General features: G+C 43.4%; 2 protein-coding genes across 3 annotated transcripts; one reads left to right on the top strand and one right to left on the bottom strand.

The window, feature by feature from the left end:
• Positions 1 to 310: 310 nt before the first annotated feature.
• Positions 311 to 12,126, top strand: LOC125520593 (uncharacterized). Of its 2 annotated transcripts, XM_048685547.2 has the most exons (18): positions 311 to 553; positions 2,298 to 2,355; positions 3,129 to 3,210; positions 3,822 to 3,972; positions 5,037 to 5,181; positions 5,530 to 5,812; positions 6,275 to 6,458; positions 7,129 to 7,230; positions 7,304 to 7,639; positions 8,135 to 8,218; positions 8,323 to 8,481; positions 9,009 to 9,092; positions 9,176 to 9,313; positions 10,166 to 10,278; positions 11,005 to 11,194; positions 11,283 to 11,352; positions 11,459 to 11,575; positions 11,738 to 12,126. In XM_048685547.2, the coding sequence occupies exons 1-17, from the start codon at positions 551 to 553 to the stop codon at positions 11,554 to 11,556; spliced, it is 2,280 nt and encodes a 759-aa protein (XP_048541504.2). In that variant the 5' UTR covers positions 311 to 550; the 3' UTR covers positions 11,557 to 11,575; positions 11,738 to 12,126. The 2 variants fall into 2 exon arrangements, with proteins under 2 accessions (XP_048541504.2, XP_087394169.1); XM_087538043.1 differs by lacking the exons at positions 311 to 553; positions 2,298 to 2,355; positions 3,822 to 3,972; positions 5,037 to 5,181 and having other exon boundaries at positions 3,132 to 3,210.
• A 293-nt stretch (positions 12,127 to 12,419) lies between these two features.
• EXPA20 (expansin A20) lies at positions 12,420 to 15,529 on the bottom strand. The gene is made up of 3 exons (XM_048685549.2): positions 15,052 to 15,529; positions 13,778 to 14,099; positions 12,420 to 12,953 (listed from the first exon to the last, which is right to left on the bottom strand). Exons 1-3 carry the CDS (start codon positions 15,200 to 15,202, stop codon positions 12,644 to 12,646), a joined length of 783 nt encoding a protein of 260 aa, XP_048541506.1. The 5' UTR covers positions 15,203 to 15,529; the 3' UTR covers positions 12,420 to 12,643.
• Positions 15,530 to 23,039: the final 7,510 nt, after the last annotated feature.

Consider the following 23,039-nt stretch of genomic DNA (forward strand, 5'->3'; position numbering starts at 1 on the left):
TCAAAAGAGGCTAACTTTTTTCCCAAATTGAGCTGCAGCGAAGTCGCCGGCGCGGCACGCGGAGGCGGAAAACAGAGCAGCAGCAGTCGAGCACAGAAAAAGAATCGGCCGCGAAAAGGCGAGACGCGACGAGAGAAGAGATTCTCCTCCCTCCGCCGCGGCGGCGAAACAAAGCGCACGCACGCACGGCACGGAAGCGCCCCGCCCCCCGACTGCACGGCACGTGACCCATCCATCGGCCGAAACGGAAACGCCCAGGCGGGGGCATATCGGTCGTTCCAACGCCGTCCGTCATCGCCATTCATCACAGTGTAGCGGCGCAATCAACACCGGGCGGGGGTTTAGCGAGGCAACCGTTCCGTCTTCCTCTGCTCCTTCCTTCCCCGTGTTTACGACTTACGAGCACTAAACAGACCCGCACCTCCAAGTCTCCAACCAACCACCTCGTCCTCCTCCGCCCTCCCTCGGCCCGAACCCGGCCCGCGTTCCCCTCTCCCCCGCGCCGGCGCCGGCGACGCCGACGCCGCCGCCCGCTCCCGCCGCGTAGCCAATGGTAATGCCTCTGTACCGCACAAGCCCTCGCTCCGCTCCCCTTCCTCCCTCCCTCGACCCCCGCCGCGGATTTCGCGGGGCGCGCGTGTCGATCGCGCCGCGCGAGGCGGGCCTGTTCTGCTTGGTTCGCCGCCGGGGTTATGGTTGCGCGATGGTGTGTGCGTGCTGCGCCGCTCTCCTAGTCCTAGGGGTTGGTTGGGTCGGTCGCGGGCAGTTGGGGTTTGGGCGTTTGGGGTTTTTGAGACGAAGCGGGTGCGCGGCGCCGTTTGTATGGTGCTCGATTGCTGACGCGCGTCTCGCGTGCTCTCGAAAGGATTCCGGGCTCCTTGCTCGCGTAGTGGTTCATGCGTCCCCGCAGCATGATTTTTCCTTGTTTTTTGTGTCTGCCAAAACAAAACAAAAAGGAATGGGAGCTCCTGTGCATTAAATTCCCCCTTGTCCCCGAGCTCTTTTCTGCTTCTTTTAAAAATACCTTTTCTGGCAAGTTGGTCTTCGCTTCTCCAGGGCCAACAAGGGAGGGATAATCGTTGAGCACTACAAACTTGCATGCTTCCAATTTGTGTGCTCTGTTCTGTTCACTTGCTTTCTTCACTTTGTGTGGAAATGCCTACTTGAGCCAGGGAATGATTTTAATTATGTTAATTAAGCGCGATGGTCTTTGTCTTGTGTGCTTTGGGGGTTGAATCGAAGCAGCAACTTGCTTTTGGCCGTGATCTTAAGTATTTTGGTCCTCATCTTGCTCTGCGTGGAATCGGATAATTATCTTTAGTTGCATGACAAGGGCATTATTCATGGCCTTGGTGCTGTATTCGGTTATTTTGTTGTATCTTAGTTTCAATCATTTGGAGGTATATGGTGCTATTATGTTGAAGCTTGTGCTCAGTTATGTATCTGGCATTAGTGTGTGTGTATGATATTTTGGCCTTTGGGGCTTTGTCCGCCAGGTCTTGGAGGATATGTGGTTCGCTTGTATCATCCGTGTTCCTTGCGGAATGCAATATGGAATCATTGTGTTACTTGGTAGGGTTGCTTTCCCATGTTATTAGGGGGGTAATCATCTAGTTCCCCTGCTGCCTTATCTAGAAAGAGTAGTTTGGCTGTGTGCATCCTCGAGGCACGCGCCCAGAGTTGAACTCCTCTGTGGTTGCACATGAAAAGGTTGCATTATCTGAAAAATCTAGAAAGAGTAACTATGCTGCATCTGGGCAACTAATAATGCTTAGGAGTGGCTTGTCCACGTGCTTCGTTTCTCAATAGGATTTTTTTGTAGTACAATTTGTGGATGTGGAATCACTTTCTTCCATCTATTGGTATACTTAATTAATGACCCATCATTATTACTAAAGATTTTTTATGAGTGTGCTCTGTTCATGTCTTGGCTACCAATGTTTTGTGTTCTACTTTAGAAAAACGGGGTTAAAGGGGGGGGGGGATTCCCTCCCTTAACTGTCCGCTCTTAGGTAGGAATGAGACATCCCCGCAAATTAATGCGTATAGCACCCCAGCGGAGTCCCCGTGGGGATTCGAACGCGGGTGGGCGGGTTCAGCGACCTGAACACCACCCACTGAGCTAGCCCTCAGTTCTCATTTTGTGTTTTACTTTTACTTGTATTGTCGTGTTTAACTTCATGGGCAGCATAACAGTTATGTGTAACAGGTAGGCTTGACTGTAGTCTGCGTGTATGTGCATTAACATACGCTTTGAAAAGAATTAGTTACAATCTGATGTGTGTTGATGTTTCTAGGAGGCGAAGAAATGCGTGGAAGGGATTGATTTGAATGAACCACCACACAAAATCCGAGGTATGACTGTTGCTGTTATAATGAAAGAAGGACCCTTTTGTAGATTCGGTCTGACTTAGAAAAGTTGAGAGAAAATTGACCAACCCCACATGTATGTTGTACTATTCAAACTTGATATACTTCAAAGTCCCACCTGTACTTCTAATTTGGATAGTCTACTGCCTATAATACTAAGTGCATACTGACTGTTGTGGTTGTATACTTTTATTAGCTTACCTATGGATAATAGCTCATGTTAACACATGCTAGTTGCCAAATTTATTCATTACCAACTTACGATTTTCGAAAGGTAGCAGTAAAAACCGAGCAAAAACTGAAAATAGAAGTTAGCAAGTACTCCCTCCATTCTAGATACATCCATTTCTACACAAGTAATTCGGAACGGAGGGAGTATTAATTTGCACAGATTCAGAATTTTAGATAGAGGGATGATTTTTAATCTAAAGTAGAATTAGTTTGGAGTTTAAAGGGTGAGAATCTGCAAATAAATAGCGTGGATTGATGAAGTTCAGAATTTATATTAAATAAAGTCAACATATGTATCCAGTTTTTTTTTACTTGAGCTCAACATCTCCTATAATGAATAAATCTTGGTTTTTGCCGCTTTTTCCTTTTTCATTGGAATATGTCATACTATGTGGTACTCCCTCCGTTCCAAATTACTCGTCGTGGTTTTAGTTTTGAACTAAAACCACGACGAGTAATTTGGAACGGAGGGAGTACAATATAGGTGCTCCAAAACTTGCCATGAAGTGTGTATTTTCTTATGATAGGTGTCAGGTTGAGCCATGTACTGCTGCAAAAGGATTGTAAGAATATATGCCGCACAAAAGCTTGTGATGTTTCAATAGAATTGTAAGTTGATCTTAATTTTCTCGACTGGTTATTCTAGTGTGTACTTTGTATACTAGCTTGGATCAAAATTATTCATGTTTTCTGTAGCATATTGTCGCTGACGAGTCAATTTATAGTTTACACTGTTGATGGGTGGGCTTTCCACTGCTGTTACAAAGCAAATGCGGCCATAATCATGTTTAACACTAGCCGCATCCACTCGAAGGTTTGTTTGGGTACACAATGATCAGATCCAATTCTTCCAACTCAGATCAGAGTGTATCCAAACAGGCTCTGGGTGAAGTCATGACTTACCAAATTAAGAAGCTAGTTATTGCATAGGAGCACATGTACGCCCCCCCCCCCCCCCCCCCTCCCGCGCATGCATTGTTTACATATTACAACGACCCAACCTCTAATAATTACAACTATGATATCCTTGGTTTCCTCAAATGTACAAATCTATTGAAACCAGGTATCCCAAGGAAATATAAGCAGAGCAAAAGGGAGTATTTTTTCAAAATTACTATGGGAGCATTCTCTTTTACATGTTTTTTTCCCGCTTGGCAGAAGGTTGTACCAGCATTCTATGCTGTCAGAACACTAGAGTAATTTTATGCTTTCCTTTACAGGCCCTCTCTTTGGTCAATTAGTAATTTCGTGTCAAGTAAGGTATACGAGCTGAATAATTTCCTGAAATTTTCACTGTATCCTGATCCGGAAGATGCTCGCCAGAGTAGTGAATGGGGAAAGTTTATGCATTTCCTTTGGCACAATAAGAGGGTAAATATATTTTCCACTTCATGGGTATTCAGTTATTTACTCATTATTACTATGGGAGGTACATTATAGGCTATATTTTCTATCTTCAAATTACTCTTTGAAAAATGGGGATGTGGATGGTGGAGAAGGGCGGACACTATGTTTGAACACTCCCCCTCACGTCTGGGCTCCACCACGCCTTAGACATGGGGTCGATGTAGGCTGCAAGTATTATTATTTTTATCAATAATGCGTTGACCGGGTCTTCAGCTCGAGACCTCTTGGTTCTGTTGGATGCACCAGCCAGTTCACCCAAAAGAATTAAGGGGCTGTTTGGATCACGTCCCAGTCCGCCCCGCCAATAGCGGGCTCGCCAAAAAATTGGCGAAGGAATCCGCCGCCGCGGTTCCGCCAACTCGCAGGCGTAAAAACTGAACGAAGCTGCCAAAATTTTTGGCGTGGTCGCGAAATGTTGGTTCCAATCCAAACGGCTGCCCGGCGTGCTAGTCAACGCCAAAAAATTGGTAAGGCGCTCGTCGGCTGTATTCCAAACAGCCCCTAACTGCCAGAGAAGGGCTGGCAATATATTTCAACAGTTACCACCCTGAAAGATTACACTTCTATTGGCGGGGTGTGGCTACTGGACAGCTAGAGGCGTGGGCATGGGTGAAAGTAACAGGAGCGGTTGAGACAGAAAAGTAATGAAGGTGTAAGAAAGAGGGATGCACCGGCCAGTTCACCCAAAAAACTAAACTGCCAGAGAAGGGCTGGGCAATATATTTTAACAGTCACCATCCTGAAAGATTACACTTCTATTGGTGGGTTGTGGCTACTGGATAGCTAGAGGCGTTAGGCACGAGTTAAAGTAACAGGAGCGGTTGAGACAGGGAAGTAATGAAGGCGTGGGAAAGAGGGATGCAATACTGTTAGGAATGTTTAGTTTTCAATGAATGGAATTTAGAATTGGGGCAGGGTTTTTGTAGCCTGCAAGTCGAGCAGTTTGTATGTATTTTAATGCAATCCACTAGCTTTATTTTGTTGCCTTTTAAGTGAAGGCCCTTGTTCTTTTCTTGTTTATCTTGTAGGCCGGTATTGTTAGACATGGGTCCTTCACCTTCCATATTCTTCCTGATCAATCTGAAGAACACCCTAACTACTCACATGCTGTGATCTTGTACGAGACTGAACGAAAAGATCCTGTAATCTGCAAAAGGAGGACCGGAATATCCGGTGAGAGTTTTGCTATATTACTTGGACAATAATGTATTGCTTGGGTTATTCATTATTTGTCCTTCATGAGTATATATTTTAGTCAGCCTGCTGTACTGTTTGTTTGCTTACTAGGGGAAGCTGACATCATGTCATTTCTTAAGAGTCGCATTTGCTGAGCTTTAGTTTTTACATTCTTTATGTGGATCATTACTTCATCTTGTTGAGGGAAGTTCTATACTTCTATCTATAGTTGGAGCTGAAGCTCTGCATCATCTTATGCCATTGTTTGCTATTAGCTACTCACTACTGCTGATCTGAATTGTTTTTTCTTATCAACTGTTTTTCACTTATTTTATGTGCCACCAGAGAAATCCAACAAAAGCGAGGAGATCTGTGATAGTGTACCCAATCCAAGAGGGCTGAATGCTTCACATATACACCATGATCCAGAATCCTCACCATGTGAATCTGTTGAAGATGGTAATAGAATTTCAGATTCATTAGTGAAAAGGGGAAAATCTACTCTTAGAAGAAATTTCGTCAGCACAGACCCTACTTATCTCCGAACACTCAGTCAGACACATGCTGGTTGGATCTTTGGAGCAATAGCAGAGCTCATTGACAACTCCAGAGATGCTGGTGCATCCAGGTACATGACTTCAACATGCTAAACTCAGAAATTATTTTTGTTTATTTTTTAAATTATTATTTTTATGGACAGTCTGTCAACCCGGGTGATATATCATGTTGCATTATGTAACCTTAGTTATTCAAGATATTATCTAGTAATTTTGGTAATAGATATTTCAATGTCTCCCAAGAGATTTTCAACCCTTTAATATCTTCAAAAATAATAAGTGAAAAACTACACATTGAAAGCCACCGCTGTGCCAATCTAAGCCTTATTTTTACTGTCTCATTATGCTCCTCTTCCAGTTGAATATGTACAAAACACGTTGCTTTTATTTTGTAATTAAAATTAATGTTACCTGTAGCAATACATTTTCTGAACATTCCTCACTGAGAGATAGCGTTTGACATATTTGGAGCTATTCCTGTTGTTTTATTGTATTGACTGCTTATTCTTGTTGTTCCTCCATCCTTCTGCAAGGTTGGATATTTTCATCCAAACTATGTTTTCGAAGAAAGCAGCAGGCAAAGTTCCTGTTTTATCTGTGATTGATGATGGGCGTGGCATGGCTTACCCTGAAATGATGAGAATGATCTCATTTGGTCATAAACGACCAAATGAACATTGCAATGAGCAGATTGGGAGGTTTGGAATTGGATTTAAGGTAAATATCTATTAAAAAAAGTTGTAGAAGGTCTTCATATCTTTCTGCATAATACTTGATTCCCCTCTTCTTTATACTGTCTTCTGTTATTCATGGTTGATGTAGTCTGTGTTATGAATTACCTTTAAATACGTCACTAAATCTGCTACATCCTGAGCCGCCGCGAATGTTGTGTTGCAGTAATTTTTCTGATTTATTTGAAATGTGGGACTGAAATATGTCTTTCATGATGATAGCTTCATACTTCTCTCGCCTATAATGCACTATTAAGACATGTAATGCTGTTGAGTAAATGAAGACTTGTTTGCCTGTTACTAAATATATACTTCTAGACATGTGTTCTTTTGCCTATTATACTCTCAGTGGCTCACTGCTACAGTCATTCATTAGTATTGCCAGCTAGGTTTTCCTGTGCAATGCTATCATGCTAGTGCTATTATGTTTAACTTGACTGCGCAAGCAATGAGTGAAGTAACGATTAGTTGCCACTTGAAAGCTGTTGTTTGCACTGATAGGAAATGTTCTACAGGAACAGTAGCATCTGCCCTCTGCATTGTTTTACCCCTAGATTTATGGAGGTCAAACTCGAAATACTAAATTACATTTTGCAACTGCATGCTTTACGCATGTCTGCAGTCTTCTTCAATCAAATTTGGGTGCTGTTTTGTAGACTGGTGCAATGAAACTTGGGAAAGATGCAGTTGTGCTTACCCAAACTTCAACTTCCAGATCAGTGTCCTTTCTATCCCAGTCTTTTAATGAAAATAAAGATGTAAGCAGTGCTCTACTTTTTTTACTCCTTGTCTACTATTATGTTAAGGCTATAATAGTTTGATTTGCTACAGAATCTTGAGATCCCTGTGGTGACCTATCGCAAGGAAGGACAATACATGGAAGTTGATTTGAGTGTCCAGTCTGAAGCTACTGCGGAATATAACCTAAATGCTATCAAGGAATTCTCCCCCTTTAATGAGTATTTCATCGGAGAAAAGCTAGGTTTATTTGGTGAAGAGGGTACTGGAACACAGATATATATATGGAATTTAGATAGGTGGGGTAAAGACTACACCTTGGACTGGAATTCAGGGAGGACTGATGAAAACCCCACCGACAAAGGTCATGGAGACATATTAATCCGGTCAAAAAGAGTAAGATCACGTCCAGGACAAACAAGTAAACAGGTGTGTGTTGTACTTTTGCCCCTATTCAAGAATTCGTCCGATTAACCAGTTAACTTGCCGATTAATCCCTACTCGTAGGGTCATCAAGTAGCTGATAAACCGATAAATCATCTGATTAATTGATTAAATGGCTGATTAACTTACCGATTAGCCTATTAATCTCCTACTCGCCAGCTAACCGAGTAGCTACCAGTTAACAATTTCCTCAACAATGCTTTTGCTTTTGACACAAGAGATAAACTTCTAGGCTCAATTCAAGATAAATGAATTTCATATTTATAGCTTTAAAGTTGATATTTGGGGCTTGATGAGCTTGATGAACCTGGATATTATATTCACACACATTCAGTACTCTCTAATGACATGCATGACTTTGTGATGTCAAACTTAGTCTTAATTTCGTTTTTATGGTTCGTTCTGTCTGCATGCACTTAGCTTTATGAAACTGCTAAAAATGTGGCATGGCTTGATTTGTTGATTAATTATATTATGTAGGTCCCATTGGACTATTCACTTCACTCTTATCTGGAAGTTATCTTCCGGAATCCTCGAATGAAAATCACAGTGCAAGGGTCTAAGGTAAATGCACATGTCATATAAATGTTGGTTTCCATGTGATATTCTCCCATGTTTATGTTGTTGGGGCACAATATATCCCTGTTTATAATCTATGTTGTTTCTAGGTCAAAGCGCGCCCCTTGGACAAGAGCCTTAACACAACTTCAGTGATTTCTGGTGACATTGCGGGAAGGACCATTGAGTTGACTATTGGAATGAGCAAAGTAGAATGGGAAAGAACGAACTGTGGGGTTTTCTTGTATTGGCGTGGTCGACTAATAGAGGTGGGATTAGCTGACATTGCACTAAATGACTAACCTGACCATCTTCAGCTAGCTATGTATGCCTGTTTGTCCAACCACCTTTTTGCCTATTTTATTGTTTGGCCAACTGACTTTTTCTTTGTTTCGTGGCTGTTACCACAGTATATATATTATAAAACAAGTTCAGCTACCACAAACTGAGCTTTTGTCGTGCTCATAGGCTGCAGTGCTTTTACTCCATTAGAGTACACTTTTTTTTATTGCGTGCTAGGGTGGGTAGGAGTGTGGAGTTAACCCCGTGTGTGTTGAGCATTGAAAACTATATTGAATGTAATACCTAGCTAGGTTGAGCTTTTTCATGTTCAGTGTATTAGTTGTGCCTTACAAACAATAAATGTTTGTTTCGTTGCAGGAAGCTGTTTGCAACTTAAACAATTTAACATATATTTTAGACTTTACAGTACTTCCATACCTTCAGTGTGAATATTCTTTGCCTCTACACATGTGCATGCTTTTTCTAACATTTGATTTTTGTGTTCTTCTCTCAGTCTTACAAACGAGTTGGAGGTCAAATGCATAATGCTGACACGGGACGTGGAGTAATAGGAGTTGCAGATATTACAGAACTCGTTGTATGGTTCATAATATCTTGGCTTTGGTAGGGATGTTGTTCAGTTTCATCTTGTTTGAATAAACTTCTCCATTTATCCTGCAGGATGATGAAGATGGCAATTCATGGGTTCTTAACAGCAAACAAGGGTTTCAAGATTGTGAGATGTATGCTGAGCTGGAGGAATGGCTGGGTAGCAGTATGGATGAATACTGGGAGACAAATTTTGACAACGTAGAATTGGTATGAATTTGGACATAGTTTATATTGGGAAATATCTTGTCAGGCATATCTGGTCACAAACTGCTTTATGAAATATTTTTGCATTGGATTTGGCAAGAGACAAGTACTCCCTCCATTTCTAAATATAAGCCCTTTTAGAGATTTCAATACGGACTACATAAGGATGTATGTAGACATAATTTAGAGTGTAGACTCACTCATTTCGCTTCGTATGTAGTCCAGATTGGAATCTCTAAAAGTTCTTATATTTAGGAACGGAGGGAGTAGATAGCAACACTACAACATCGATAGATTTGGACATAACTGATCATACATTTGTTGAGAAAAAAACTACTGTCTGTTCCATTTTGCATTTATTTGATAACTCTTATATGAAAATGTTAACCATAGCGAGTAGGAATGGAAATATGGTAGACTTTCAACAGGGTGAAGTCCCCATCTCGTATCATCATGGTATGTAGACAATCAAAAATAATTTTAGTTATTATGAGTTTGAAAGCTACTTACCTTCTGTAACTATGGTGATGGACGTATAGATATCGGTGTGATGTATGCACCTTCTCTTTGCAGAATATATGTACTTTACTACGGAAAACATATTTTACATGTATATAATCAATCATGCTGCTAGGGATGTAGTAGTTGGGTAAGGGATCGGGGTTGCTCTTCAATCCTTGTTTCTGTTAGTGATCAGGAGCCAAATGTTTATTATCCAAGAACTAAGTTCCAAATGTTTATTATCCAAGAACTAAGCTATGTCGGTGGTACCTTTAAGGTTTGCCTGTACAATTCTGGAAGATTATGTTCGCTGCATTTAGAAGTGTTACTCAGTTTACACCTTTCTTTATCTAGGGAAAAGCGGCCGGCCGCTGCAAGCCTGATCATGAATGGGTTCAGTGTTATGGCTGTCGTAAATGGAGAGTGTTGACTGCCGGCTTTGATACAGAGTCTCTACCAGATCAATGGTTTGTATCAGGCAATCATACTCAACATCATACAGGATAAGCTCTCTTTTTTTACTGTGTACAGGATAAGCTTAGTTGATTTTATAATTCTAAAGGAATTCTTTTGAGTGTCCCCCATCATAGCCAGGCAAAATTTGGAGCCTGCAGTTTGCAACAATATCGATTGTACTTCCCTAACTAGGATTTGACTTCTGTGACTAGGATTTGGCTCTATAAAAAAAATCCTGGGGTTCATTCAGGAAGACAGTTTGACTCTCTATGCTAACCAATTACTGTTTGAATTTTGCCAAGTTCAAAATTTCCAGTTTCTTGTTGGTAGTGCAAACTAGAATGAAAAATACAGTTCAAAAACATGAAAATAATAAGTTTCATGTCAATCATGTCTGACACAACACTAGAAATAACTATTTTACACTCACATATCATGATTTATTGTTTTCTGACTGTCTTTTTGATTACTTCATCTTGCTGGTTCATCATGTGCTTACTGGATGATTTTTCATTTTGCATTTAAATTTTGTAAACATCAGCTAATAATATTTGTGTCAAGATTCAGAACTCTATTCACTAATAAGTTCAAATAATATTCTTGTATCATCACAATTCTAAGGGTTTAAGAAACATACAGTGACTTAAATATCTTGGTTCTGTAAAATTTATATATGGGATAGCCTCTTTCCTTCTTTTCTTTCGACAGTTCTGAAGTTTTGACACCTGAAATTTCAGGTTTTGCTTGATGCCACCCTTCAATGGGAAATGTACGATACCAGAGCAACAAATGGGCCATGGTACCATAACCATAGGCGAGAAAAGGTCCGGTAATGTTGGCCGCAATAGGACCCAGCGGGAAGCTACAGCTAAGGTTGATACAAACAAAATAGGGAACAATGAGTTCAGTCAGGATGAAGATGTGAAGGTAACTACAAACCTCAGGATTATATGCATGTCATGTTTTTGGAAGGTCAATTTGAGAAGTAAATAACTTCATTGTGTTGTGTGCTCAGAATGTAAAGCTAATCCCAACAATTGTCAACAAGCGAAAGAATACTTCCAACGGCACGAACAGCATCGAAGGTATGCATGATAGACAAAATAGAAACGCTGGAAAGTAACAAGAATAGGGAAAACCTCTAAGCTTATCATCTGACTTCCTTGCATGCACTACCAATGGGCTTGTCAGATGATTTGGACAGCAATTCCTCGCAAACCGAGTCTGTTGCCCCTCTCCATGTTTTGAAGAGGATACGGAGGGGTGCCCCAAGAGGTTGCAAGACGTGATGATGAATGAAAATGCACGGTAAACTGTTGTGTTTTTGTTTATCTTTCTGCAAACGAGACCTTATAACATCATGTACAGAGTCATTTTACTTGTGTCCTTTTTCTCTAGATTTTGGTCAACTTGCAACTCTTCTGTCTTTTTATTTGCCTCATGCCCCTGATAAATATTTATTTTTTACAGGGCAGCAAAGTTTCCTTCTTGGAACTGTTCCTGGGGTGCTGCAGCAGTTAGATCATGATCGTTCGGCTTAAACAAACTCCAATAGTTAACCAAATTCGTGTCTGTAGATAGCTTCCGTGGCAGTGAAACTAGTGTGTTTGCCAAACGTGGAGAAGTGGGATCGAAGCTAACCAAATGTGTGTGTAACTACTAACTAGTGTCTGTCGGTTTTGCCTTGGTATGCTATAACTCCCGTTGCACTCATGGTTGTGCTGTGCTTGTGCAAGTGTATTCACACAGTGGGCCAAGTCAGTGGTTTGGTATGTCGTCCGAAAAGCTACAGAGAGTGATGTCTCTACAACTGCAACAGTGATGAGTGAATTCCGAACTTAAAGTTTTTGTGTTTGCTATTGGCAAGTTGTCTGAATTTGTAACTTGCGCTGATCGATTTCTGGAGTGCAGCCCTGAGGCGCAGACCGGGGTGTTGACGATGGCAAGGCCGTGGCAGGGAGTGCCTCAGAGCTGGGGATGCAGCAATTTTTTTTTTGAGAGAGAGAGCCGTTTCACGGCAAGGCACGGCAGTGGTGTTGTTGGTGGAGAGGAGTTGAAGATTGGTGGCTTGGGGTGGGCTGACGGTGCCAGTGAATGGTGGTGGTTTAGAAGGATGCTTCGGGGCAGAGGCAGGCCGGCTGGGGCAGGAGAATGAGGATGCACACCAGCCTTTGGATTTCAATCCAACGGCTGGGAAATAGACTGGCATGGTTTATTCAGGCAACTTACAGATAACTACGCCCTAAAGTTCAATAATCATGTTGGACGTGCGTGGCGGGCAGAGCGAAAACCATTCACGTTCATTCTTGGGTCACGGCATTTTAGTAACCCTTGTAGTTGTAATTACAGTCGCTGGAGCTTGCAATCCTCTTTCACCTACTCGACGAACTGCTTGCCTGCGAACGTTTGCGCAAACATCCAGTCCGAAGGCGCAACGTTATACATGGTGATCGTCCTCCCCTTTCCTCCGGTGACCTCGAACGAGAGCGGCTGGCCTCGGAGGTCCGCGTCGCACTGCCAGTTCTGCCCCCAGTTCCTCCCCATCGGTATCCACCCGGTCTTCGACCCCTTCACCTTCACAGCGTCGACCTCGCCGTCGGCTGCCACGTTGGTGATCAGCACCTGGAGGAAGTTGGGGCCGCCGGTGATCGTGAACCGAATTCCGCCGGCCCTGTCACAGCTCACCCTGCATCACCATCGTCAATCGATCAGATGCTGCGTGATTTAAGCATGGTGATCAAACTGCACACTATCTTGATCTTATCCTGCACTATAAAGGATACTTGGTGTTTACTACTGTTGGGACATACTCATAGCACTGGTCTGAAACTGTGGAAGTACTCATGATCAGCATACACAAGTCAGATTCAAAAAAGAAGAAAGCGTCAGGGATTAAAGCTGCCCTTTCCTCAGCACCCTCTCAGGGCATGTATAATGCATAGCCTCAAGGTGATGCCTCGTATACCATGTAGGATCGGATATGACGTAAAGTAGGTTCGGATAGGGAAGCGGGATCCTCTTCAGGAGGCGGATGCTTGAAGAGAAAAAGTGTAGTCTGATGACAAAAGCTGAAAAGGTTGAAGTAAAAAGTAGAGATGCATGTGTATTAGAGTCTTTATTTTCTATTTCTTAATAAGGCCCACTAGTGATAGCTTGCATTGGGGAGAAAAAATAAATATAGATGCCTCAAATTACTTTTTGGCATGGGGCATATGTATCCATATGCCACCATTGTATATGCCCTCATCAGCCCTGATACTTTCTACCCAAAGTGGCTTCAGACATGTTCCACATATTCTACGATCCATTTGTAATCATCAGAATTCAGACATCATTCTGAACTTCTGCCCAAGCAGGCTAAAAAAAACTACTCCATATGCACAACTCAAGAACGATAGTGCCATACTTTTAACTACAACAGATGCACAACTCAAGAACGATACCGCCATGCTTTTGCACATATATATTGAGAAAAAATAGATGAAATTTGCATCAAGAACCGTTTGTTACCTTCGGAACTGCACCTGGACAATGTTAGCCTTGGCCTTGGCGACCCGGAGGAAGGCGGCCTCGGTCATCTCCAGGTGCTCCTTGGGGAAGTTGCACCAGCCGCCGTAGTCGTCTGCGAGGCCGAAGTTGGGGGCGCAGAAGTCGGTCGCCGTCACGACGACGGTGGGGCTGCCCCGCAGGCAATAGAGGATGTTGTTGACGCACCGGAGCTCGTAGCAGCCGCCGCAGGCGCTGCCCCGCCCGAACAGCGCGCCGCTCAGCCCGGCCGTGTACCTCCCGTACCTGAATATGTCCAGGTCCCCGTACCCGCAAGCGCCGCCACCTTTGGAGTTTCAAGCAGCCATTGCATCAGACAACAGCATTTTTCGTTTCTTCAGGTAACATGAAACAGAGCAAGGATTATTGGCACTGGGCACGGGATGGAACTAAATGAAGAAATTGAGCATACGGTCTTCAGGATTCAGAGTATATTTTGGTGGATCTTCGTGAAGGTACACTGTGAAGGTGGGGAAGGGACAACGGGGTCCGATTTCAGTGGAGCAATTACTGTGAAGGTACACTGACTTGAGTGCAGGCAATGACAGCAGGAAGAGGCCATGTTGTACTGGCCTGCGCCTCATGTTAGGATTGTCAAAGCATTCAATGTGCCTCACTCCCACTTCTTACGCAAAGGTCAAGAATTTGGTTTACAGACACTTTATATTTAGTGAACAGAAAAGGGAAAGGTGCACTACTGCGCTAGTACTCCATTATTGGTTTTCTTTCGGCTGATTAGGATAGACTAACACATCAAGAGGAAGTTTTTTAAGTGAAAATGTTGTCATTAGCGTGAACACCGCACTATAATTATTTATCAAAGAAACCCTTTTGTACCCTTTCACAAAACACAATTAAATATACTAGTAGAATATTTCTATCATCTACACAGAACATCCATGGAATGTTCAGTTTCAAGAGTCAAAATGCATCTCTCAATCAGTAGCAGGGCAAAAGGGAGCAACTTTCAACAGCAAATCTTCACATCTGCTTTCTATCGCGACCTCCCAGTGGCATTTCTCTGCCCAATACGCCGGATCTACACAATACCACAACATCTCATCCTTGCAAACAGCATTCACCATCCCCAATCTCCATTCAGTGAAAATGCACAAGAAAAGAAAGGGGATGGAAAGGGAGAGAGAGAAAGACCAGACATTCCCTTTCCTTCCTTCCTGATGTTCTTGATGCTGCTAACGAAAAAAAGGATAAATAAGAACACAGGAGCACATACATACCGTCATTGAGCGGGTGGCCCTGGGACTCCTTGATGTAGGTCGCCGTGCCCAGCCTCCAGTCCTCGTACCCGCCATTGCCCGCCAGCCTCACGCCGCCGCCGACCCCGACCCCAGAAATCACCAGCAAGGAGAGCAGGAGCAGCGAGCCCATCACGGCGCCTGCGCCTGGTAGCGATCACGGGCTCGCCGGCCAGCGCCGCTACTGGACGGAAGAGTTGGAGTGCCTGCAGAGGATTGGAAGGGGCTTGCGTTGTGTGTGTTGGCTCTGGTGGCGGCGTGCGCGTTGCTTTGTTCTTGGCGAGTTTCTTGGACTCCTGGTCGGAGTGGGCAGTCTTTTGGGTTGGACCGTGGTGGCGCGGGGGTCAAAGATGAGGAGGGCAGGCAGGGGTGCAGTGGGGCACGGGACTGGGAGGAGAGAACAGGGGGCCTGCTTTCGCCACGCCCTTTCTGCCCTCGCTTTGTTGGGATTTGCGGCCATGGCTTGGCAGCACACCCCGCGCGCGGCGGCCTCCCTCCCTTTTCGAGGGCCCGAGCCGGACGTGACCGTGACACTCTACACGCCGCGCGCCCCGAAGCATCACGTCTCGCACAGTTTCGGATCAATGCGTTGCCGCTCCGCTCCGTTTCGTGGCCTTGCTGTTCGGCCCGTCTGTTCTGAAAGTTCAGAATTTACATTTTGTACACACAATCAATTGAAATTTTTGGTGCTGGGTGTTTCTTATTCTTGAAAGGGCGGGGGAACTTTATTAGGTTTGTGTACATGTCCTTGAGCTCGATTTGATTCCCCTCCCTCGTGCTACTACTGCCCTGCCTGCTGCGTGCGTACCGACTGTGCTCTTGATGTAGCAGGTCAGCTTCAGACGCGCAGCGCCAACGCCTTGATGTAGTAGGTCGGCTTCTTTTTTCTTTTTTTTGCGGGTTAGTAGGTCGGCTTCTGATTGCAACCGCCAACAGTTAGCTAGTTACAACGAGCAGCAGAACACATGAAACGGGCTGTTTGAGTATGCGCTAATTACATTACATGAAAATAAGTTATTAACACACTTATTTGGCCAACGGAACTCAATCTGCGTGCTGCAACCAATGCAATAAAGGAGTTCCCATTGCTCCCGCGAGGAGTTCGCCCACTACCACGTCTGCCCATCACCCACGACCCACGGGGCGCCACCTTCTCGTTGGCTTCTTGGTTCGGCGATAGCAAGTTCTCTTGCGGCCCCATGCCACACTTCGTCGATGATACACCCCTGCCAACAATAACTCGACAAAGGAGTCGTAGATTCAAGGTTGTACGAGTGGACAGGGTGTTACATATCAGTTGTCCTCTAATATCATATCCTAATTTATTTTATTTTTTTACAAGAAATCCTAACTCATAGATGACATAGATGAAGCGTGCCATTTCTTGTATGACTACTACAAGGGTAAATTTTATTTCTGGACTGAGGCTGGACACCATCTCAATTTATAGGCCCAACAAATGAGTTATTCACGCTTTTATTATGCTTTATGTACATGGCCGTTCATGAACGCTCGTGAATAAAGTCTGTTTAGCATGAAGCAAGCACCTAGGTTGTGTGTCCTTGAGCTCAACTCATCTCCTCGTGCTACTGCCTGCTGCATACATACTTATTTGATGTAGGTTGTCTTCAGATGAGCAACCACGCAACTGCGTCTATGGGCATGCAGTTACATCGAAGATCCTAACACAATTTTGCTGCCCGGATTGCATTTTTCGATAAAAGGTGGAATTTATTGATTCAAAATGAAAATAAAAGTTGTTGCAGTCATGGATTTGTTATCTTGGTCTACTAACACCCGCCAAACCTAGGCACGAGTCTCTATCTACCATGCAACAAGCATTAGTGCATTGTAAATGGATTCTAAATCCCAACATATTTAATTGCGATATGTGCTAACTTTTTATATTAGGATATTTTTTTTGTGTTTCTACATAATATTCTCACACATTTAATATTAAGGGTTGAATTTATACTCTATACAACATTTCAAAACCAAACGTCTAATTCCACGATAACATGTGGGATATCGTCTAGTTCTTAACAAGATCTCAGTTTCACGTGTGTGATGTGGGATAGTTTTTTTTAGGGCTTGGTGTGGGATAGGTGGGGTAACATCCACATGCAGGAGCTAATGGGCCGGACCCAGATCCAATTTTCCTTGGAACTCTCTATTTTGTAGATTAAACAGTGAAAATCAGTTAAAAATGTTAAAAAATATATGAATTGAAAAAATGTTCAAGTTTGTATTATAAAAATATTCACCACAAATTTAAAAAAGGATTGTTACACATCTGAAAAAATTATTTACATTGTATTTCAAAATGTTCATCGCATATTTGAAAAATGCCTATCACGTATTTCAAAAACATTAATTATGTATTTGAAAAATATTAATCACGATAAAAAATGCTTGTATGTATTTGAATAATCACATATTAGATAAATGTCCGTCACATATTTGAAAAATGTTCATATCGTATTTAGAATTTTGGGAAAAAATGTTGTTCGCGGTTTCTCTTCTTGAATGGTTGTGTATGGACTATGCAGCAATTGAGAGAGTCGGTGTGAGTAGGAAAAATGGGGAACTTTTTATTTCTATGGGTAAAACTATGGGGGATTTTATTAGGATGTGTACATGTCTTTGAGCTACATTGACTCCCCTCTTCGTGCTACTACTGCCCTCCACATATGCACGGACAAGGTCTTTGAAGTACGTCGGCTTAGGATGAGCAGTGTGTGAGCTCGCAACTACGGTCAAGAAGCTTAGCCGGTTAGAGCTGCCAGGGCATGATCATGGTGGCGTCATAAACTATGCATTAGGTTTTGTGATGATGCCATGAACCACACCCTAGAATTTGTGGTCGTTTTTGTACGTCGTCTGATGCTTGGCATGTTCAAAATTTTAATTTTAATTTGAACTATGTCAGACTTTCTCACAAATGAGGGAGTTAACCTTACACACCAAGGATGCGTACATAGTCTCTCTTAGTCAGAGCTTCCCTCGCGCTACCACATCATGGGCAAGACCACACTCATCATACTCTTCTAACCAATGCCAATTTTTGGAATCATCATAAAGAACTTTAGACTAGACTTATTCTAAAGGTTGGAAGCAATCCAATCTTTTAGCACTCCCATGTTCTTGTGCTTACTCTGTTCCAACAAAGAGAGCTCTTGTTTCAAAAGGAACTTCCAAGAATCCATACTTTGGGTTTCCTGCCTAAAGACTTTTCCATTTCTTTGAATCCATATATTCCAACATCCCAAGTTTATGATGTCAAGAGCAATTGGCTGTGGGAGTTTGCCCATGGCTAGAACTGTACCATGGTCCATGGGCATGTCTGGCGTTATCGGGCTTGGTACCGGTACGCTATCATCGTTAGTTTCTAAGCTCGGCGATAACAATTTCTCCTACTGCTGCACATCATACTTCATCGGTGATGGCAACTTTAGTACGGATGCCATGAGGTGTACAATTGCCGGCTCGTTAGCCGGCCTTAGCGGTGACAGAGACACACCCATGACAATAGTAACCCGATGGTGGAGTAGTACATTCAAGGTTGTATGAGTGGATTTGGCGTGACATATCAGTTGTCCTCTAATATCCTGACTCACAAATAACACATATAAAACATGTCATCTTCCATATGACTACTTCTTTTTCAGAGTTCCATATGACTACTTGGACGAACCTTATCACCGGGCTGACACCGGCTCAATTTATAGGACCCAACAAATGAGCTGTTCACGCTTTCATTATGCATATGGCCAAGCATGAAGATTGCATATGAAACGGGATGTTTGAGTATGCGCTAATTACGTTACATGAAAAAAGTTACTGCCACACTTATTTGGCCAACAGAACTCAATCTGCGTGCTGCAACCAATGCAACAAAGGAGTTCCCATTGCTCCCGCGAGGAGTTTGCCCACTACCACGTCTGACGACCGCGCACCACCTACGAGGCGCGGCCTTCTCGTTGGCTTCTTGGCTCGGCGATAGCAAGTACTCTTGCGGCCCCATGCCACACTTCAGCGATGATACACCCGTGCCAACAATAACTTGACAGAGGTGTCGTAGATTCAAGGTTGTACGAGTGGACATGGTGTTACGTATCAGTTGTCCTCTAATATCCTACTTAATTTATATGGTTTTTTTTTCTGCGAGAACTCCTAACTCATAGATGAAACGGATAAAGCGTGTCGTTTCTTGTATGACTACTACATGGGTAAAGTTTATTTCTGACTGAGGCTAGACACCATCTCAATTTATAGGCCCAACAAATGAGTTATTCATGCTTTTATTATGCTTTATGTACATGGCCGTTCATGAACGCTCATGAATAAAGTCTGTTAAGCATGAAGCAAGCAGCTAGGTTGTGTGTCCTTGAGCTCAACCAATTCATCTCCTCGTGCTACTGCCTACTGCATACATACTTATTTGATGTAGGTTGCCTTCAGATGAGCAACCGCGCAACTGCGTCTGTGGGCATGCAGTTGCATCGAAGATCCTAACACAATTTTGCTTCCCGGATTGCATTTTTCGATAAAAGGTGGAATTTATTGATTCTAAATGAAAATAAAAGTTGTTGTCGTCATGGATTTGTTATCTTGGTCTACTAACTAAGAAAAAGGGTTTTCCCCCGCTTTGTATTACAAAGCAACCGACCGATACAACCAACGATAGATGCTGGGGCGGAAGCAGCACAATCACACCCAAAAGAAACGAAAGAAAAAAAACAAGAGAAAAAATGCCGACAACGGCGGATCAACGGAAACGAAGAAGCTTCATGACCACTGCGCCCACCGAAGATCTCCCACCAAGCTCTAAGGCTCCGAAGCACCGGTACCAATCAACACCTCCAAGAAGGACCGCGACGATGACGATGCTGTTACCAAGGGTTTCCCCCCGTACGCAACGAGGCGAGAGGAAGGGTCGCCCCCGACGCCCTTCAGGCCTCATTTGGTAGACGTGGGTCGGAGGGGTTTTTAGAGGATTAACCCCGCGAGGCCCAGAATCCTCGCAAAAGCCCATCGGCCTGTTTGGTAGGTGAGGTTACATGGGCCGAACCCTCTCGATTCCCCGTCCATCCACTTCCTCCCACGCGGTTCAGAACCCTCGAGCCCCCCCTCGAGGATTTGGCCGCCCTGACTCGTCAAGACGCCGGCCGCCGCTGACTCCTCCCCAAGACGCCGCCGCTGCCCGACGCCTCAACGTCGGCGATCTTGTCCGGCACACTGGACTTCTCCCCTGCGTAAGTCCTCGCCTCGTCTCCCCTCTCCTCCCCTCGTCGTCTAGGGTTTTCTATCCGCCCGGCCATGGCTGCTACCTCGTCTCTCCCCGGCGACGCCGTCTCTAAGGTACTTGATCCCCGCCTCGTCCAAACTGCCCGTCTCCAAGTTCGCCCCCTCCTGGTGACCACTGTTCATCACACGGTTGATCAATTTCATGGTCTGATGTGGATGTTGGGAATCATTGGATGGATGATGATTAGTGCATAGTCGTGGTTGGTTGTACGAGGATGTTTCTCTGGTGCTGCTTGATCTGTTAATGGAACAATATCTGCTATTCTGAATTTGTGACGAATCATATTAAGCGTAGTTATATTTGATCTTTTGTGTGTGTTGTGTGATACGTCTCCGTCGTATCTATTTTTCCAAACATTTTTGCCCTTGTTTTGGACTCTAACTTGCATGATTTGAATGGAACTAACCCGGACTGATGCCGTTTTCAGCAGAATTACTATGGTGTTATTTATGTGCAGAAACAAACGTTCTCGGAATGACCTGAAACTTCACGGAGAAACTTTTTGGAAAATATTAAAAATACCTGCAAAAGATGAAGGCCAGGGAGCCCACCACCTATCCACGAGGGTGGGGCGCGCGCCCCCTACCTCGTGGGCCCCCTGGTGCCTCTCCGACTCCAACTCCAACTCTATATATTGTGTTTCGGGGAGAAAAAATCAAGGAGAAGAATTCATCATCTTTTACGATACGGAGCCGCCGCCAAGCCCTAAAACCTCTCGGGAGAGCTGATCTGGAGTCCGTTCGGGGCTCCGGAGGGGGGAATCCATCGCCATCGTCATCATCAACCATCCTCCATCACTAATTTCATGATGCTCACCGTCGTGCGTGAGTAATTCCATCATAGGCTTGCTGGACGGTGATGGATTGGATGAGATCTATCATGTAATCGAGTTAGTTTTGTTAGGGTTTGATCCCTAGTATTCACTATGTTCTGAGATTGATGTTGCTATGACTTTGCTATGCTTAATGCTTATCACTAGGGCCCGAGTGCCATGATTTCAGATCTGAACCTATTATGTTTTCATCAATATATGAGTGTTCTTGATCCTATCTTGCAAATCTATAGTCACCTATTATGTGTTATGATCCGTTAACCCCGAAGTGACAATAATCGGAATACTTACCGGTGATGACCGTAGTTTGAGGAGTTCATGCATTCACTATGTGTTAATGCTTTGTTCCGGTACTCTATTAAAAGGAGGCCTTAATATCCCTTAGTTTCCGTAAGGACCCCGCTGCCACGGGAGGGTAGGACAAAAGATGCCATGCAAGTTCTTTTCCATAAGCATGTATGACTATGTTCGGAATACATGCCTGCATTATATCAATGAACTGGAGCTAGTTCTGTGTCACCCTAGGTTATGACTGTTACATGATGAACCGCATCCAGCATAATTCTCCATCACTGATCCATTGCCTACGAGCTTTCCATATATTGTTCTTCTCTTATTTACTTTTCCGTTGCTATTGCTATCATCACTGCAAAATACTAGAAACACTACTTTTACTACCGTTACCACTACTATCATATTACTTTGCTACTAAACACTTTGCTGCAGATACTAAGTTTCCGGGTGTGGTTGAATTGACAACTCAGCTGCTAATACTTGAGAGTATTCTTTGACTCCCCTTGTGTCGAATCAATAAATTTGGGTTGAATACTTTACCCTCGAAAACTGTTGCGATCCCCTATACTTGTGGGTTATCATTGTGCTTGATGAATTTGGTTTGATGGTGATAACTAAGTGAGCTGAATATATTTCTTTGTTTGCCACTGATCTTATAACAACTAAGTGAGCTGAACATATAATTGATCTTCTAATCTTGACAAACTGAATATAACAACTGAATTTCTTTCTTTGTCAGTATATCATTTCTGTTTAAAAGGCTTTGGTTATTTGACAAATTGAACTGCACGCCCCTGCTATTTTTCTAAATGTCATCTATGATCTTCCGGAGAGGCGAGGCGACTCATTTCATCGGAGGTCTAAGAAGCTACGTAGTCAGGCCCCTGGCGCACAACAATACCCTATTCTGATCCTTTCATCAGAGACACCAGGCATTTCTTCAGTTAAACACCCACTGCTCAGAATGGAATCTTCTAATCTTGGACGTCCAAGCAGAATCCAGCAGTTCAAGTTTAATTTCCTTTATTGGAGCACTTTGTTTTGTTGCAGTTCCCAGCTATTTACCTTCACCTCTAATTGCTGCTATTTGATGTCGCTATGTGTAGAATCTAACATCTTGATTAGTGTAGTGCCAGCAAGATACAGATTTGCATATTTTGCAAATCTTTACAGAGACATTCTTCAACTGGTATAACTTTCTCAGTATTTGGATTGATAGTATGTCTGGTCCTAACTGTTAGCCTGCCATTGCGTACAAAATAAGGCTGTGTAAAATGACAGTTGGCCAGATTAAATAGATAAGGTTGTTTGTGTCTGATTCCCTTTGCATGCACATGCTCATGAAAACTTGTGTGGCTCTCCTTTTATATAGATTTTGGTATCACATAGTGGCTCAAGTGCGATAGCATATATCTTTATCCTAAATCTGGCAATTACAGGGTTGTCCTTTATTTTACTTTAGCTAAAACAATTCTGTAGTTGTGGAATCTCACTAAGACGGCTATGTCAGTCAGATGCCCAGTGATTTGAAAACTA

This window comes from Triticum urartu, chromosome 7A, assembly GCF_056163025.1.
Source record: "Triticum urartu cultivar PI428250 chromosome 7A, HENAU_Tu73, whole genome shotgun sequence".
Lineage (NCBI taxonomy): Eukaryota > Viridiplantae > Streptophyta > Magnoliopsida > Poales > Poaceae > Triticum > Triticum urartu.